At 46.0% G+C, this 16,537-nt stretch overlaps 1 protein-coding gene across 1 annotated transcript; it reads right to left on the bottom strand.

Annotated features, from left to right (window-relative positions):
* Positions 1–1,818: 1,818 nt before the first annotated feature.
* On the bottom strand, positions 1,819–16,212 carry LOC147023993 (putative phospholipid-transporting ATPase IIB). The gene is made up of 13 exons (XM_085890111.1): positions 16,057–16,212; positions 14,706–14,789; positions 14,083–14,253; positions 13,887–13,985; positions 11,903–11,992; positions 8,545–8,689; positions 8,230–8,294; positions 7,978–8,133; positions 7,629–7,693; positions 7,386–7,494; positions 6,086–6,143; positions 3,790–3,993; positions 1,819–2,771 (listed from the first exon to the last, which is right to left on the bottom strand). The coding sequence occupies exons 1-13, from the start codon at positions 16,117–16,119 to the stop codon at positions 2,635–2,637; spliced, it is 1,446 nt and encodes a 481-aa protein (XP_085746237.1). The 5' UTR covers positions 16,120–16,212; the 3' UTR covers positions 1,819–2,634.
* Between the last annotated feature and the right edge of the window lie 325 nt (positions 16,213–16,537).

The raw sequence follows: 16,537 nt of genomic DNA, 5'->3' as shown, positions 1-16,537 counted from the left end.
TTGGTAATTGTCAGACATATAACCATGACCCTGTGTGTGAAATGGTTGATGACGCCAAAGCTAATTACATGTACATCACAGCCCAATGCCAGAGACGAACTCCTGTCATGTGCCACTGTTGGCAAGTTCATCAACATGGCCTTGACAATGTAGGAACAGCACCACACCATCATCTCAACTGGAAGCCAAGCCATAACAGGACAAGCAAGTTAACATGTGCAATTAAATCAACCTTTTGCTCAGGTCCTAACACCACCAGCCCATGGCGAGCAAATGGGACCAGTCGAGTCATTCCATGTCATGGTAGAGTGTATGTGCACTCATGCAGGGTGGCACCTGAAGAAAGCAACAGGGCAGTTGGGTGTGATTGGAGACCTCCAATTATGGCAGTGCTAGAAATGGCTCCATCTTTCCAAGGGCAGAGCAAAATCGAGGGACAGTGAAGGTCTTAGAATGGTCCAGCAAGCGGAAGGCTTGGCAGGTCACACATTAAAAGCAAAGTGAAAAGAATTTGATGATGTCCCAGTATGAGCCTCTGCTAATAGCAAGGTAGTCAGTCATGCTCTGAACCCAATTGGCAAGACTGAAGTTGGCTTAGGAAAGGAAATCCCTTTTGCTTTGACAAAACAGTTTCACTTTGCTTCTCAAAGATGGTCAGCACACCTGTCAACTTTCCGTTGATTAAAGATTGAAGGTAAAGGAAACGAGGCAGACCCCAAAGGCATAAACACAAACAGTAGTTTATATAGCTGGCCATTCACTGTGGGCAGGTTAATACAGATTTATTTAATCGGACTGGACAGAAAATATTGGTTGGCAGGGGTGCGGTACCGACTGACGATCTGAAGATGAGGTATGTGGAGAAATATGGAACAATGGTGATCAAGGAGAGGAAGATTGAGATGGAAGTGGTATCTAAGTAAGTGGAACTGGGGGGTACTGATACAAAGACCGTTCACACTTGGTCCTCAATGAAGAGGGGGGCAATGCTAGAATGCCAGAGCCAGTTTCTCTCATAGCACCACATTCCATGCAAAGGTTCATAATATGTAAATTTTCAGATTCAAAATGAAATCGCATTGACTGAGTTCGAAGCTACGTGTATCTCTTCCCACACAGATCAAAACACGAAGACCGTCAAAGTTATGTTTACGGTCTGTAGCCATGTTAACTGTTTAAAGTTTACAAATTACATCCAAAAGTTGTGGATCCAGTGGTCGTTGAAATGCCGAGTTTGATCGTCATTTGGGATGTGACAAGTGAGAATGTCGCTCGAACACTTCATCCTACCCACAACCCCACTCTCTCACGAATCTCCAGTCACATCCTGCTCCATTCATCCAAAATGGCAGCCTGCCCTATCATGTTGTTGTCCCCAACAATTTGACCCATTCTTGCTAATTGAACATCATCCTGTTCATTTGCATGCCTGGTGTTGGCTTAATGGTTAGGGTGGCAGGCTTTGGATCCGAGGGTCCCGAGTTCAAATCCCGCTCAGCTGTTGAATTAATACCAGGTGGAGTTTACTCGGCCTGTCATCCTTCCGAGGATGGCAAAATGAGTGCCAGCATGCTGGTATCTATCCTGTGTTGGAATGGCGACCCGTCCAGGATTGTGTCCAACAGCCAAGGAGACTGCGAAAGCAGGACCAACGCTCTGCACAGAGTACGGTCCCAATCTCCTCCTCCTCTTCATTCGTGCTGAGGTCAGGTCGTTTTCATCTGCATCATTATGGTTTTCTTTTAAAATAAAGCAGGAAATACTCACCCTGTTCAGATTCAATACCGGAGGCTACCGTGTGTTATTTTTTTAAATAAAAAAAATGTTAATTTTATTGCACCGTTCACAAGAACAAACATGCACAACTCATCTCGACCGTTCATACACAAACCCAGATAAATCCCACAAGACGCCAATGGAGATACTCCATGCAGAGTGAATTATGGTAGAAAAAGCGACATATGGCCTCGCTGGCCATTCGTCACTGAAACACACAAAGGGCACAAGGCTATAAATTATTGGGAGGAAATTTTAAAAGGAAAACCTCTTCAGTGTAATAACCAAGTTACATCCAGCAAACAAACATCCAATTTTAAAGTAGCAGTACTGCCGTAAGCTTTTTCAAACTGAAAGTACAAAAGCCCAAAAAGTAACAATTGCAGACATCAAAATTACAAACAACCCCATGTGCCCCCACCACCCTCACCCCGATGATGTACAAGAGCGCTATCACAGAACGTGCTTCGGCCGTGCTTCATGAGCACAGACACAAACACACCTCCCCATTCCTTGGTGGGACATTTTAAGTGCTCGTTATTGTTGGATAAGTTTAAACCTCTGATTATACAAAAGGACTCATTGCACAGTGTCCAGGTCAAGTCGCATCCACAATGCAGCCTACTCGGAGTGCCCCCCCCACCCCCACCCACCACCCCCAACCGAGCCATTATCTCGAGATGCGATTTCCACGGGCATTCCGATCGTCAGCATCATGGTCGTGCACAACATGGCAGCGTTTACCGCACGTTAAACTCCGAGCGAGAGCTTCACTCGCACGGTCAACATAATGCTCGAGGTTATGAGGCAAAAGCTCCCGTCTCCGTAAACGAACTAGTTTGATCACCGTAAAGGAACTCAATTGGACAGCTTGGAGTAGTTCGGTGGTGAGAACTTTCTTTGCAAGTACTTGAGGATGTAGAGGGGTAAGCAGCTCACGAGGGTGATCACCAGGACCTTCCAAACAAACGTTAAGGAAGTTATGAAGGCAGTGTCTGCAGGTGGAGTGGGAGAGATGTACATCACTGAAATATTCGGAAAATTCTCAAGACGGCAAAGAAAACGGGCTCAGAGAGCCCATCGATGACAACTAAATGTTGATGCACAAAAATTCCCATTGTAATAGGTGGTGCCTATCCAAAAACTCAACACCAAGAGTAGCACAAAATGGAGGTGTTTTCTCCTTCAAAGTGAAAGCCAGGTCGGCATGTCAACCGCGAATCAATTCAACTTCGTCCAATCTTTGCACCTTCATTTACTAATCGTTAAATAAAAGCTTCAACCATCGAATGTTTGCATAAAAATTACGGTGATAAGACTTATGAAGCACATTGATCAAGTGCCGTCCTTACAGAGCAGTGAAGTTTCCATAAAGGAAATTGTTAAATCGATAAAGGAATGACCGACTAACATGAGCGGCCTGACCCGGCACAACCTCGTGGTAAACGGTGCTCCATGCGCTGAGCTCGCCAATCGTTTGGGATATATTAGGCATGGACAGCGGGTGCACCAAACCCGCTACCCAATTATAAGCTCCTTCACTCACAGCACACATTTATCAAGCTCGATCGACGACAAAGCAAAATGTTTTGGCAACATATGTTTAAAGCGGAGGCCCATCGGGGCAGAGTCTCGATGAAAGTCGACTCGGAGTTTTAAAATCATGATGGAACTTCACAACTGCACAATATCCGAACATTTTTCAAATGAGAGCATGAGTTGGGATTCCACTATGCACTAACTAGCTTTAAAAAAAAAAAATTTTTTTTTTTTTTTTAAACTTCAAGTCTTCATGATCTTCACAGTGCGAGCAAGGATCTACCAACCCTATTACATATCCAAAAAAAAAGGCATTTCTGTAGCTGTACCACCTCGACCCTAATACTGATCTGCTCAAGTGCTGCCCTCAAACTCAATCAGCACGAGATGAAGGCCTTAAAAAGGCACGCATGCAATGAACAGGATGCCCCAAATCATGGTTTGAAGACGAAATGTAGGGCGAGGAAGCCTTACCGAAGAACTCGTTGAGGAGCACGAGCGAAGCGATGTAAATGACCAGGCTGAAGAGCTCAGCCAACACCATGAGCCAGTGCCAGGTGCGTACGGTCAAAGCTACCATGAGCAGTTCCGTAAGGATGAGCGAGGTGAACGTGATGGCCACAACGTGTACGAACTGCGCCTCAAAGAGCAGCAGCGCACCGTACATGATGATACCACCTGTGCAAAAGCACTAATTAGCACGCACAAGAAAATGGAGATAAACGAATGCGTGCTCCTCCCTGGCACATCATAAAGCAGAAGTGTGTTCGGGAAGACCGGACGGGTTTTGAGTTAAAGTTGGACAAATCGCTCCTCCTTACCCAATTACCAGAGGTAGGAGATACATTAATGTTGGCTCACTGGGGAAGAGCCACTCGTCTTTACATCCTTCCATCACAACGTCACCCATAACCGCACCATGAATGTTATAAAGGTGAAGTTTTAAATTTGTTTAAGCAGGGGAGGGAAAGAAAGGGGGGAAGGTGGGATGGGTTGAAAATGTTAAAGGATAAGGAATAAATGGGATGTTTGAGATCACGTAGCTCCCGTGCAAAAGCGCTGGACAAAGTAAAAAAAGGTCACTAAATATTTATTTAACAGCTTCATTCAAACAGGACAGGTACCGGGAGATTGGAAGATAGTAGATATATTTATTACAGGTGAAGTATGTATATATTAAAAAGATCAAGGCCATTAGGATTAGCTTCCTTGTTTGAAGCCGACGTGACAAAACTCAGTGCGTGTGGTAAAGGTAGTCGGCACTGGTAAACAAAAGCAAGATGGTGTTAATAAAATAGTTGATGCTTTCAGAAGGTAACTGAATGAAAGTGAAAAGGTAACTACCTGGGTAGATGCAGGTCGTGATGGAAGCTAACTAGCAGGTGGATGATAGTAGTGAAGGAAGTAATTGGAGATGTGATTTTTTAGTCAATTTATCGACGGTCAATTAAATCAAGTTACCGTGCATGCGATGGTAGGTTCTCAGAAATATCGTGGCATCTTGATCATCGACAGTCCAAATGCACACCACGCAGCCGGCCTTATGGCCTTATCTGAAGGACGACAGCACAAGGATGGCAGTTTGGGCCGGATTGCACTCCAAGGGGGATAAAATCCATGACTGGACAGGCAGCTTTAAGACGAGTGTGCCACCAACTCAGCGGGTAAGACGTCCCGCAGCCAACAGCGCTCCAGATTCCATGGAGACCTCCCATCAGAGTACTTAACCGGCCAGGCTCGATTCCACTCCACTTCCGAAAAATATGACAACATCAGGTGCATTCGAAGTTGGCGGCATCCATCGTGTGGTGTGGAACACGGGCCAGCAAGTGGCAGAGGTAGATTACTACATATAGGCTCGACACTGTGCCTCTTACATACAAATTCCAGCTAATTCCATTAAATCCTTCTCCAGTTTCCTTCTATCCGGTTGTTGATGTACCCACAGGCCTTCCACTGTTCTGCCTTCTCTGTTGTATTCTTTGCTCTCGTCGTCTTTCCGCCATTCCTTCAATACATCCATTTGGTCTGGATTTGCATATTCTGGCACTCTCTGGAATATCTTCAAGTCTTCATTTCCTATAAAATCATTCCATTTTATCTTGACCATGTTCCTCATCGACAAGTACATGTGGAAGGAATCTAGTTTTTTTTCTCCTTTGTTTTTGTCAGGGTTCAATGTGGATCATCAGTGTATCAAAATGGGCACTAAACATCAACATCACATTGCATTGATGATTTCGAGTGGTGCATTAAGGTTTTTGTCACCTTTCAATAAACCAAAGTTTACTTCTTTTTCTTCCCAAATAAGAATACTTTCTTAAGTGTGGATGAACTGGATGGAGGGGTCACCACAGGGGTCACTTTACAAAGAGTGAACATGCAAGCTCCCCCCTCACACCCTCCTCCTCCTCCTCTACCTAAACCCTCAAATCATTTTTTACTTTTTCTCGTGTTAGCGATGATAAAAGCTGAGCAAATCATCGTGGCCACGCGAGAGACAAACGCACAATGCGAGCGGCGGCCGTAACGGGACGTGCCGGGGAAAGGCAGCTAAAGGGACGTGGTTCGGGAAAGACGAGATAATTAATCACCTTTGAAATGTCGCGAGCTGGGCAGGCGAGATGGCGATATCAATTGCCGTACGGAAACCCACACCGTTGACAAGGACAATAAAAATAATAAAAATAGCGAAGTGACAGGGGCACCGAGGGTATCGAAGCTGTTTGGGGGAGATAAGAACGGCACAAAGAGTGCTGTGGATGCTCACCTTGGTAGATGCTTATGAGGACCCAGAGGAAGAATGTTTTGAATGACAAGGATCGGCCCTGGGTGAGAGAAGGGGAGGCAGAAATTAGGGCGTGAAGAGAACAAGCATCGTGCTGTCAAAGTTTAAATAAATTGGCTCCGTTTAATGGCTCCGAGCTGCCATCAAAGTGACGCGTCCACTTACCAACCTCCCCACTGCAACCTTTACCCACCATTTAAAACAACCAAACGGCGTGCTCGCAATTGCTCACTCGCTACAACCTCACACGAGACCTGAACGTCAAAAATCAACGTCCACGTGGGGATAAAAAAAAAAAAATCCTTTGTGTATGCACCAGTAATCAAGACAAAATGGCTAAATGAGAATAAAGCAAAAAGGAAGGGCACAAGAAGGGAATGTACAAACATGTGACTGTGATAAAAGGTATCCTCGTCAGAGTGAAATGTGCCTTGAGCTAGCAAATCAAACTACCTAAATACAACAGAATTATCCCCCACGTTATTTATTTATTTTTTAATTAAAAAAAAACAAAACACGGGGGGGGGGGGGTGGGCGGAGGGAATTGTAATCGGCTCCGCTTATCTGTCTGTCCGTCCGTCCGTCATGCCATCTTCCCCTAATGGTTATGTCGAAATTCAAACTTGGTAGTTGTGATCACCGTATGGCATGAATGTGCAGAGAAGTGTCATATTTGACTACTCCCCCCTCTGGGGCGGGATCTAAAGGTCAAATGCCAAAAAAAATTATTTAATTTAATTCTTTTATTTTTAATTTAATTTATATATCCCTGTGTCGTAAGAGGCGACCAGGGTTGCGTCAGGAAGGGCATCCGGCGTAAAATGTGCCAAATCACTATGCGGATCATACGGATGATCCGCTGTGGCGACCCTGAAAGGGAGCAGCCGAAAGAAGAAGATTTTTAATTTAATGTTTAACTTTTTTTTAAATTCAACTTTTATTTAATTTAACAGTTTTTTTTTTAATTTAATTTAACTCAAAATTTGATATCACGTCATTCCTGGTGGAACCTTTTGCCATCTTTCAACTTTGCTTTCGGTGGAAATCGTGTGGGTTGTGTGGATGGTGCACCACAGATTTCACTCCAGCTTTATATTTTAAATATTCATACAAGACAACACCCCAGCCAAACACTTGTACTAAAATGGAGATTAATGAGTTTTTAAAACTTTTGACAGAAGTACATCGTTTTGTTAGTGGGAAGGAACCTCCTTTCCTGCGATCCGAATGATCGTCACTCGTGTACGCATCATGCATGGTGTTGTTCGTGTAACATCGAGACCTTTGTGAGATCCTTGTATAGCTCAGGGTACAACATGGCCGTTTCTGGCTTCACGTCTTGGTCCAGCACCAGAGAGAACACGGGAAACATGGTGTACACGGTCGTGTACCTAGGTACACGGACAGGCACACGGATCCAAGTCTTACACCTGTACTCGTGTGAAGGAAACATGCGAGCAGAGATTGGAAATCGTGGCCGCAGCCCACTTGTCGACATGACTAAGCACCGGCCATGCGAGCTTACCCCACCATGAGGAACCCTTGGTACAGTGGGACAGACGCAAAGTAAAAAACTGATGAGAAAACGGCCTGAAAAAGAATACAATGTGCAATGAGGGCAAGGCAATGCCATCCATTTAATAAATCAGTCTTACAAAATAAACTTTGAATTCATAAACCACACCCGACCGTGAATACGCCATACACTCGATGCAGGAATGTCCCCAAAATCATTCATCTCCAGCAAATAAAGTTTAAAAAAAAAAGTTAGCTCGAGCTTGTGCAAAAGGAGGGTTACTGTACGAAGAATTCTATTTTGTAAACAATAATAACTATTATCATCATAAGCAACTTCGAAGAGCAGTGAGACGCACCTGCATGGCAGAGATAATGAGTCCACGGTGGATCACAAACTGGCTCAGCGCTGCGGAGCGCTTGTAACTGTTCCGTCCGTGTACCATGAGCAAACGGCCGATGTGTTTGAACTGCGTAATGGAGAAATCGGCTGCCAAAGAAGCCTGCTTCCCTTCCTGTGAGGGCAACCAACAGAATAGTTAGAGGCTAACCACGCCGAGCTGTATTCGAGCTGGTGTGGGCTACACCGAAATTTGCAGTGCCATCGTTACCTTGCCCTCAATGCCAATGCCACAATCTGCAGCCTGAATCATGCTGACGTCGTTCCCACCATCACCTGCAACAACACCAGTAATGCTGTGTTAGACTGCAGGGTAGGGGGACTGGAGTCATTATACTCCTGCCCCACAGGAGGAGCAAACCTCAACCGAACTCGAACAAAATGTCAAGATCAGTCAAGCTCAAAGCAGTTGCCTAATGGAGTAAAAACCAGTGTTTTACATGCTACTCAAAACAGTTACTGTTTGTCCAAGGAGGGCTATCACAGAACAATAGGAAGCATGATGCAATTAGGAGCAATGACGCACCGATAGCACAGGTTTGCTTGCCAGCATGCGCCTGGAGGAGTCGAACAATCTCCGCTTTCTGCGTTGGGGAGCATCGGCAGCAGACCACAGCCGGACATTGACATGCAAGCTCCACAAACTCGTGCTCGTAAAAACGTAGACACACCTCCATGTGCACAGAAACATATGGAGTATTCGTCTCCGTCACTGATGATCATGTCAGGTGAGAGTCAAATTGCATCATTACATTGCAAATAGGGGAAATCTGCTTGTTTCACTTCTTTCCGTATCAACTGTTCTCTCGTGAAGAAATGACAGCAAGATTATAAATGAATGAAGGGTCCATCATCAATATGTAAATATATCCACATCAGTGACTCCAAAGAAATAAAAGAAGGTGAAGAGGACAAAAGAAAATCAACAATGTGTGAATGGAATGTCTGGTACATGTACTGGACTAACCTGGGAGTGCCACTCTACAGAGTGGAATGCTGCCGAGCAAGCGGAACCAAGCCAAGTGTCGAACGACCGGGGTGCCGCCAAACGACCGGGGTGCCGCCCAACGACCGGGACACCGCCGAACGACCGGGGCACCGCCGAACGACCGGGGCACCGCCGAACGACCAGTGCACCGCTGAACGACGCAAGGAGCCGCCACTGAACGACGCATGGAGCCTCCGCCGAATGACGCATGGAGCCGCCGCCAAACGACGCCGCCGAACGACACGTGGTGCCGCTGAACGACGCGTGGCGCCGCCCAACAACGCATTGAGCTGCCGCCGAACGACGCACTCCCAGAAGAGCACAAGAGCAACCATATGACAATCTTCCAAAGCCTTTTGAACCGCTTTCGTCATGAAGGGAATGCTTTTTTGAGACGCATCGTCACTGGAGACGAGACGTGGGTCCACCATTACGAGCCAGAGTAGAGTGGAAGCATCCGACATCAACGGTCAAAAAGAAGTTCAAAAGCCAAGCATCGGCGAGAAAAGTGATGTTCACACTTTTCTGGGACTCACAAGGTCCAATTTTGGAATACCATCAAGAGGGGGACACAACGGAAAACAGTGTCCGTTGTTACGACATGCTCCGGAACCAGTTGAAACCAGTTATTCGATGGAAACACCGAGGGGCTCCTGTCAAAAGGTGTTGCATCGTGGCATGACAATGCCCGTCCACACACCGTCGCCCATATTGTGGAAACCCTCCGGCAATTGAACTTTCAGGTGTTGGAGCATCCTCCGTGTCGTCCTGACCTGGCCCCTTCGGACTTTCACTTGTTTGGTCAACTCAGACACTTTAAGAGGTCGCCACTTTGCCAGTGACCAACAAGTGAGAGAAGCGGTGCATGTACAACTCATCACTCAAACAAAAACATTTTTTTGTCTGAGGGCATACGGAGGCCGTGAACCGATGGACTGTGTGTGTGTCGAAAAGGAGAGGGACTATGTGTAAAAATGATGCTCTTGTACATGCTCAATTGTAGTTATATTACATCAATAAAACATATTACGGATATATTTGACTCGCCCTCGTGTATATAATACAGTCTGTATACATTTTATTGAGATACCCGATATAAACTTTAGAGGCAGCCAAGCTTGTAACAATATAACTATATATCCTAATCATGTGAAACCCAAACAAGCAAAGTTAAAGAAAAATATCAAACTAATAATGCTGCTTCACTCACTCAAAAATCAGCAATCAGAACACGTGTCACTGATAACACTAAGCAAGTCGTCTTGGGAAGCGATGAAATGGAACAACAAGTCGTACTGTTTGACTTTGGATGTTCAAAAAGGGAAATAACATGACGGGTGGAAAAATGAAAACACACACACGGGATTGAAAGCTCATTAAAATGTATCCATGAGAGAAACCGCTCTCTCCGGTACGTTCATCCATCCCGAAGAGGAGCGCGACACGAACCTCGAGCACTCGACCTCTTGTTCTTCCAACTCACGATAAGAATGCCGGCCGGATCATTTGCAGGCCAAATATAACTTTAACTGAGGCTCTTTATCGAGTCACCCAAACTTCCACACGAGCCGATGATATGCGACAAAACTCAAACTCGACCGGCCGATCTGGTAGTCGCAGCTGATATTGCGTTTCGAGGTTCACGTCCGTCATGTGAGGATTTGTCCATTGTCTCTCAATGCGTTCGCCATTGATGCGAAAAGTACATCGACGTCTACCAATGTCTGTCAATCGTGATGCGTCGAGCTTCGCCATGAGCCTTAAAGGAAAAGATAAATGAGCTAAAACAGATATGACAATACGGGAACAGTATGACCCGCTTGAGGAAATCGACAGCAATGCAACAAGAAATGTTTTTTTTATGGTACAAAACAATCTTACCACACATTAACCACAACCCTGCAGGTCTTTCCCAGGTGTACCCATTTTAACCATGCAGAGAGCCGTTCAGGTCGCCCCTGAACACCATTGCCATGCGTGGGGAAGTCCCAAGAACACGCACATGTAAGAGTTCCTACGCTAATGAAGACAAATCCTCAATTGCCAAAGTGGCCATCCCGAGGCTCAGGCTGACCCCTCTATTTGACCCCCAACACCGTGTCCCCATGCCCGGCGCGCCAGCTGCCACACAGAATAACCCTCGTGCTAACCCGCTCACCAATGACTTGTTCTCCCGCCCTCCCCACTCCTTCCCTCCTCCGCCGCCTTCTTCCGGGCGGCCCCATCAGCGGGCGGCCTGTGCTCAGATAACAGAAAGTCAATAGTGGGCAGATTGGCTGCAGAACGAAGATAAATTGCCTGCCTTTCCTGAGTAGGGGGACCCTGTCATCGCAGGTTTAACCTCAGCCTGCCTTCCTAACAGTCTTATCAATAGTAGCCTCAAGAGGCCAAACTCAACCTTTCCCTCATCACGGTGCAGGCCCCTCGCGAAGACATCACTAAGTAGCCCTGAGGCAGAGGCTCAGCAGCTTAAACAAAGCTCGAAAAGGCTGCGATACCATCATTACGGCAGAACAGAGGAGTTATCCCCAGAAATCCTGACACTCGTACACCCTACCGTCGAGTCGGACAGTTTGCTGCTGTGTACAAAATCTCTCCGGTCCAAATTGACCGAGCCGGTATATCCACGACAAGGCTTATCGTTCAAAATTAAATAGAATATTTTCTCTACCAGGTCCGCCCGAGTCGAGTTGAACAAAACGACAAAGTCCTTTCGACATGTGGCCTCTCAAGAGAAATGGGCATTTCATTTGATCGCGACAAACTCCAACAAGACGAGCGTTTCGAGAAGGCAGCCCTGTGCGTATGTACGCAGGAGAACAATTTGCTTCATGCAGCAAGTACACCACCCTCACGAAGGATTCTAAAGCAGTGGCTCTAAACCCTCGGTTTTTACCTCCAGAGAGCCACCTGAGATCACGAGGGCAGAATCATTTTTTCGCCGAAAGGCGTTCAGCTCCAGATGTGCTTCACCACGGTTACTCACCTAGGATGAGGAATGGGGTGGGTGGAGGAAGGCAAGACACGGTTAATCATTTCAGTGGGGAACGCATCAAAGAAGGGGAAGGGGGAGTGGTGAAGCTGAGATAATACTCTGCCAGAAATGGCGCACGTGGTGCAGAAACTCCCGCTTTCAACGCGGAAAGGCCATTGGAGCCATTCACTTTGGATCAACGTGGAATTCAGAGGGGAATCCATGGGTTACAATGACGGTGGATTCAACATACCGGCGTACATCCCTGGCTGTACACAAACCATCTTTACCATTTTTCGGCTTAAAATGCAAAAGTTCGCCCAAAGCAGAACCAGCGACGGGGTTTGAGAAGTCAGAAAGGAAATAGAAAAACTCACCGACTACAATTTTTATTATCATCCATAGTCTTGGCTCATGGAAGCGCTGAGCTCAAAGCACCGTGCATTTAAGGGTTATGATGTCGAGCCGTGAGGCCCACTGGTCATGTTTCCAATCCCCGATTGGAATTTTTGTTTTAATCCAAATACTCAGCAAAAGGAATCCATCCATCCATCCATCTTGTTCCATAGCCACAAGGCCATAGGGTCTAACAATGAAATTAATTGTTAGATGAGGCCAAGTACAAAGATTGGGTCACCATCCGCTCACCTTTGGGATGGAGGCAGGAACTTGCAATTTGTTCAGGGAGCCGACGATAATTCGCCCACTTTTAGCTAAAGACACCATGGGATCTTAAACGTACAACGACCGGTTCTGGCGGACGGCTCCTACAGTTTAATGTCCATCCGAGGAACATCGATACCTCACCCTGCATGTGAAACACCAGGATGAGAGTTTATAGCTGGGCTGAGATTCAAACCCAGGCGAGCTTTGAGACCAAGAGCAAACCTCGACGCCGCACTTGGCACATGTGATATCATGCGTTATGTCTGTTCCAACATAATTACAATTTCCACCTAAATTACCTTCTCATTCTTGTCATCTCGTTCCATCAAGACGCATCTGATGGTCTGGTGACATTTATGATCAGATTTCTCCAAACACCCCCATCTAGCACATACACGGTCTGCATCTTCCTCTTCTTCCCTCAACCATACCCAGCATGGTTGACTTTTTCTCGCACTACGTCCTTGTAAATGGTGTAAAATTACATGGCTGTCTACCAATGTCATTGTCCTGCATGCGATCCATGTTCAACCTCACTCACGAGCCCTAAATCACTAAGATATTAAACAAAGTTGAGGCTCATGGAGAGCTTTCGACCAAAATGGTTTGGGAACAATTTGATGGCTCACTTGAATGAGTGGTAGTTTTGTAAATACACGGTTCACCATCACAAGCTGTTCATGCTATTTCGTGAAACGCTGTTGTCTGTGCCAACGGCCTTCGTGGAAACTACAGCGTGGTGCACAAAATGGCGGCTGAGTGCTGACTTCAAATTGAAAAGAAAACTCGTCATTTTGACTGTCACCCGATGCAATTGAGTGCCGTTTACCCATTTGGTTTCCCTTTGCCTATTAAGTAACCCTAACTTCACTCAATCGTCAAGCTGCTCAGCAGTTTGGGTTAGGCTTCCACGATGCTCGTTTACATGGCACATCATAGTTGCATTTGCATTCTGTAGAAAAGATGAGAGTACAACAAGTTTCGATGTATTGTACAGAGTTGTAACCTCGAGTGCAGCAACAAATGGTTGAAAATCTCGTAACTTGCAAATTCCAGGTCTCCAATTAAACCCCAGGGTAAAAGACAGAAATCGCAAGGTTAAGCAAATGTTACCATTTAGTTTAAATTTCCAAACCTTACGCAAAGCTCATGGCAAATTCAACCGTCCATGGCACAGCCTCGGCCCACACTACTGGCAACCCCCCGACCCCAGCCGCCCCGTCTCACATCCTGCACTCACGTTGCGGAAGATGTGAATGTCCTGCGTGCGTAAAACGAGGCGAGAGCTCTTGGCAATGCACGTCGCAGTTTCGAGCTTGTCTCCCGTGAGCATCCAAATCTGTGTCGAACGACGAGGAAGACGAGAAGGATCACGTTCGTTTATCATGCAGGCACCGCGCACTACAAAGCCCACAGGTGAGTGCATGCAAGCTCACCTTGATGCCCGCGTTGCGAAGCATCTCCATTGTAGGTCGCACGTTTTCTTGCAGCTGGTCCTCCACACCGGTTAGACATAGCAGCTCCATGCCCCGCTCCAGGCTTTCAATAACAGCGGTGAGCTTCAATGAGCGGTCATGGACGCTCAGCTTGGCCTGGTTGTAGCGACTCTGAAAAAAAAAAAAGACATCGACCACAAATCCTCAAAACAAACTGGAATCCTAAGTGAAATCCCATAATTACAACTCAATTGAATCAACATGTTAAACTGCTTCCCACTCGGACTACAACCCTGCTTCCTCACCTTCCACTTCCTGTATCCAAAACAACCATTTTGAAACTTCTGCAGACTTGAAATGGTATCATTCCCTGGATCGTACATTTTGTATTTTAAACTTGGACCACTTGCGAGCACAAGGTACATGAGAATATATCAAAATTAATGTTTGGTTAAAGATGGACTGGTTTTTTGGGACGTTCTGTAATGCAAGGGGTGATGTTTTTGAGGGAAAAGGGAAGAGCTCAGGAAAGACTGAGATGCAAGAGTTATAATGATACACACAATGCACATTGACGTGATGAGAATTCACACTGGATGTTGGACTGTCCACAGGGACCGTACCTCAAAGTCCTGGTACTGTTCTTCCGTCAGGGTCTTTTTCGCCACCACGAGGGTCCGTAGTCCTTCTCGTGCCATATTTCCGCACTAAAACAAAAACGACGAAACGACATCATTCACTGTGTTGCTCACAGAGGTACAAGGATAGTATATCGTGCGGTTGAAACAAAGTACGAGGCAGCGGATCTACAAAAGGCAAAATTACAGGACTGCAGGTTCCACCCCCAAAACCACTTGATACATTGTGAGACAAATGAAGGATTTAGGGGTCAAATACCAAAAAAAGAAAAAAGAAAATCAGGGATTCATTCCCTTCCCCCCAAAAAACAATCCTTTCTGTTCTCTATTCTCTATTCTCCACCTACCCCTCAGCTTCCTCATTTTGAAATATAAACTCCAACGCCAAAGTCAAACATGGCTACATCCATTGCAACGGACATGACAATTGTACACATTTAATCCTCTAACACAATGGCAAGCCAACTTGGGAAACGAAGCGTACCCACATCTTTGGTACCAGTCATGGTAGGAATGAGTGATGAAATTCCTGCTCTCCATTGATTTTGTTGCTACGGGTGACAAAGTGCTGTAATACACGCGACATTTGGTTTAGCTTTTTAAGGACGTGTCCATACGTAATAAGTGGACCACCTCTCCTCTTCTTCCTCTTTAATGGCTAAAATTATTCCCATCGTGTGGGTTTGGCTGGGGAAAATGGTTCTGGCCCAGGTCTTTAATGAACCGGCTGGCCAGACCCGACATTCGACTCTCAGGAATTTGTAATCCGTTCACGGTACCAGCGATAACTTGCCGACTCTTCGAGAAGCACACCGTGGAATCTATAACGTCCACCAATGGCCCCAGTGCTTGGCAGATGGGAATACGTGCATTGTCTCGAACGCTGATCAATTTGAAACAACCGGGATACCAGACCCCTGGTCGCCTCCGACCTTTCATCTGGTCTTGCACCCGATGTCACAATTCATCTGTTCTCCCCCAGCCGTTGCAGGTTGTAAGTGTTCACCAAGCGACCTATTCCTTGTCAAAAGACCTAAATCCAATCCTTTCAACCTCCCCCCCCCAACCCCCCACCACCCCTGGACAAATTCACAACTACCTCTCCTGGTCATTCCAATCCCACTTTGTCCTCTCAAATTCTTCAAGGTTTTGGCTCCTGTGTTGCTACCATACCATAACATACCATGGTGTTTTCTATATTTGTTACACCAGTTCCCACATGCACTGGTACTCTTTCTACTCTAATTTAGCATTTGTCCCTCTTAAATCAGCCTATTCTGAAACATCCTGTAGTGGAAGGTTGAGGATGAGCCATGAGAGGGGCAGAGTTCTTTACCTCCTCCTCCAGCCAGTCGTTGTACTGCACGATGTTTGTCATCACAGAATCTGCTCCCTTCATGTAGAACACCACCTCACCTGTGGATTCATCCTACATACACAGCATACCATCAGCACCATGACCACTGGGTCACCAAAATATCCACCACACTACCAAACACACAGCACACAATCTTGCATGAGTTCATTGTTATGGCATTTGATGTGGACAGATCGTGGTCCATAAAAGAGAGGAGGTGCAGAGATGAGCGCCCGACATTTCATACTCTGAGCACTTATATAGGATCAGCAATATGGACAGCATATCCGTTTTATAAATACTACGGCTTCACAAAGCAACAAAGGCTCGAACGTAGACTAACGGACATGAGCCTTGTTCAACATTAACCATTAAATAAAGCTATATCATCATCCAAATATTACATCATCCATCAAATTACAATGAAGCAAACCACACACACACACCCAAGAGTATCTCA

Source organism: Eptatretus burgeri, chromosome 7 (genome assembly GCF_056783735.1).
Source record: "Eptatretus burgeri isolate ZD-2024b chromosome 7, Ebu_testis_v1, whole genome shotgun sequence".
NCBI classification, from domain to species: Eukaryota; Metazoa; Chordata; class Myxini; order Myxiniformes; family Myxinidae; genus Eptatretus; species Eptatretus burgeri.
Note: the sequence above shows the minus strand (reverse complement) of the source record. Positions and strands in the feature narration are given on the sequence as shown.

Excerpts from the sequence above, each read along its gene's own strand:
- LOC147023993 (XM_085890111.1), bottom strand. The coding sequence starts at position 16,119 with ATGAAGGGAGCAGATTCTGTGATGACAAACATCGTGCAGTACAACGAC. Across the intron at positions 8,134-8,229 it reads GCATTGGCATTGAGGGCAAG|GAAGGGAAGCAGGCTTCTTT; the intron begins GTAACGATGGCA and ends TTGCCCTCACAG. Across the intron at positions 2,772-3,789 it reads GCTCCTCAACGAGTTCTTCG|ACACTGCCTTCATAACTTCC; the intron begins GTAAGGCTTCCT and ends CTCCACCTGCAG.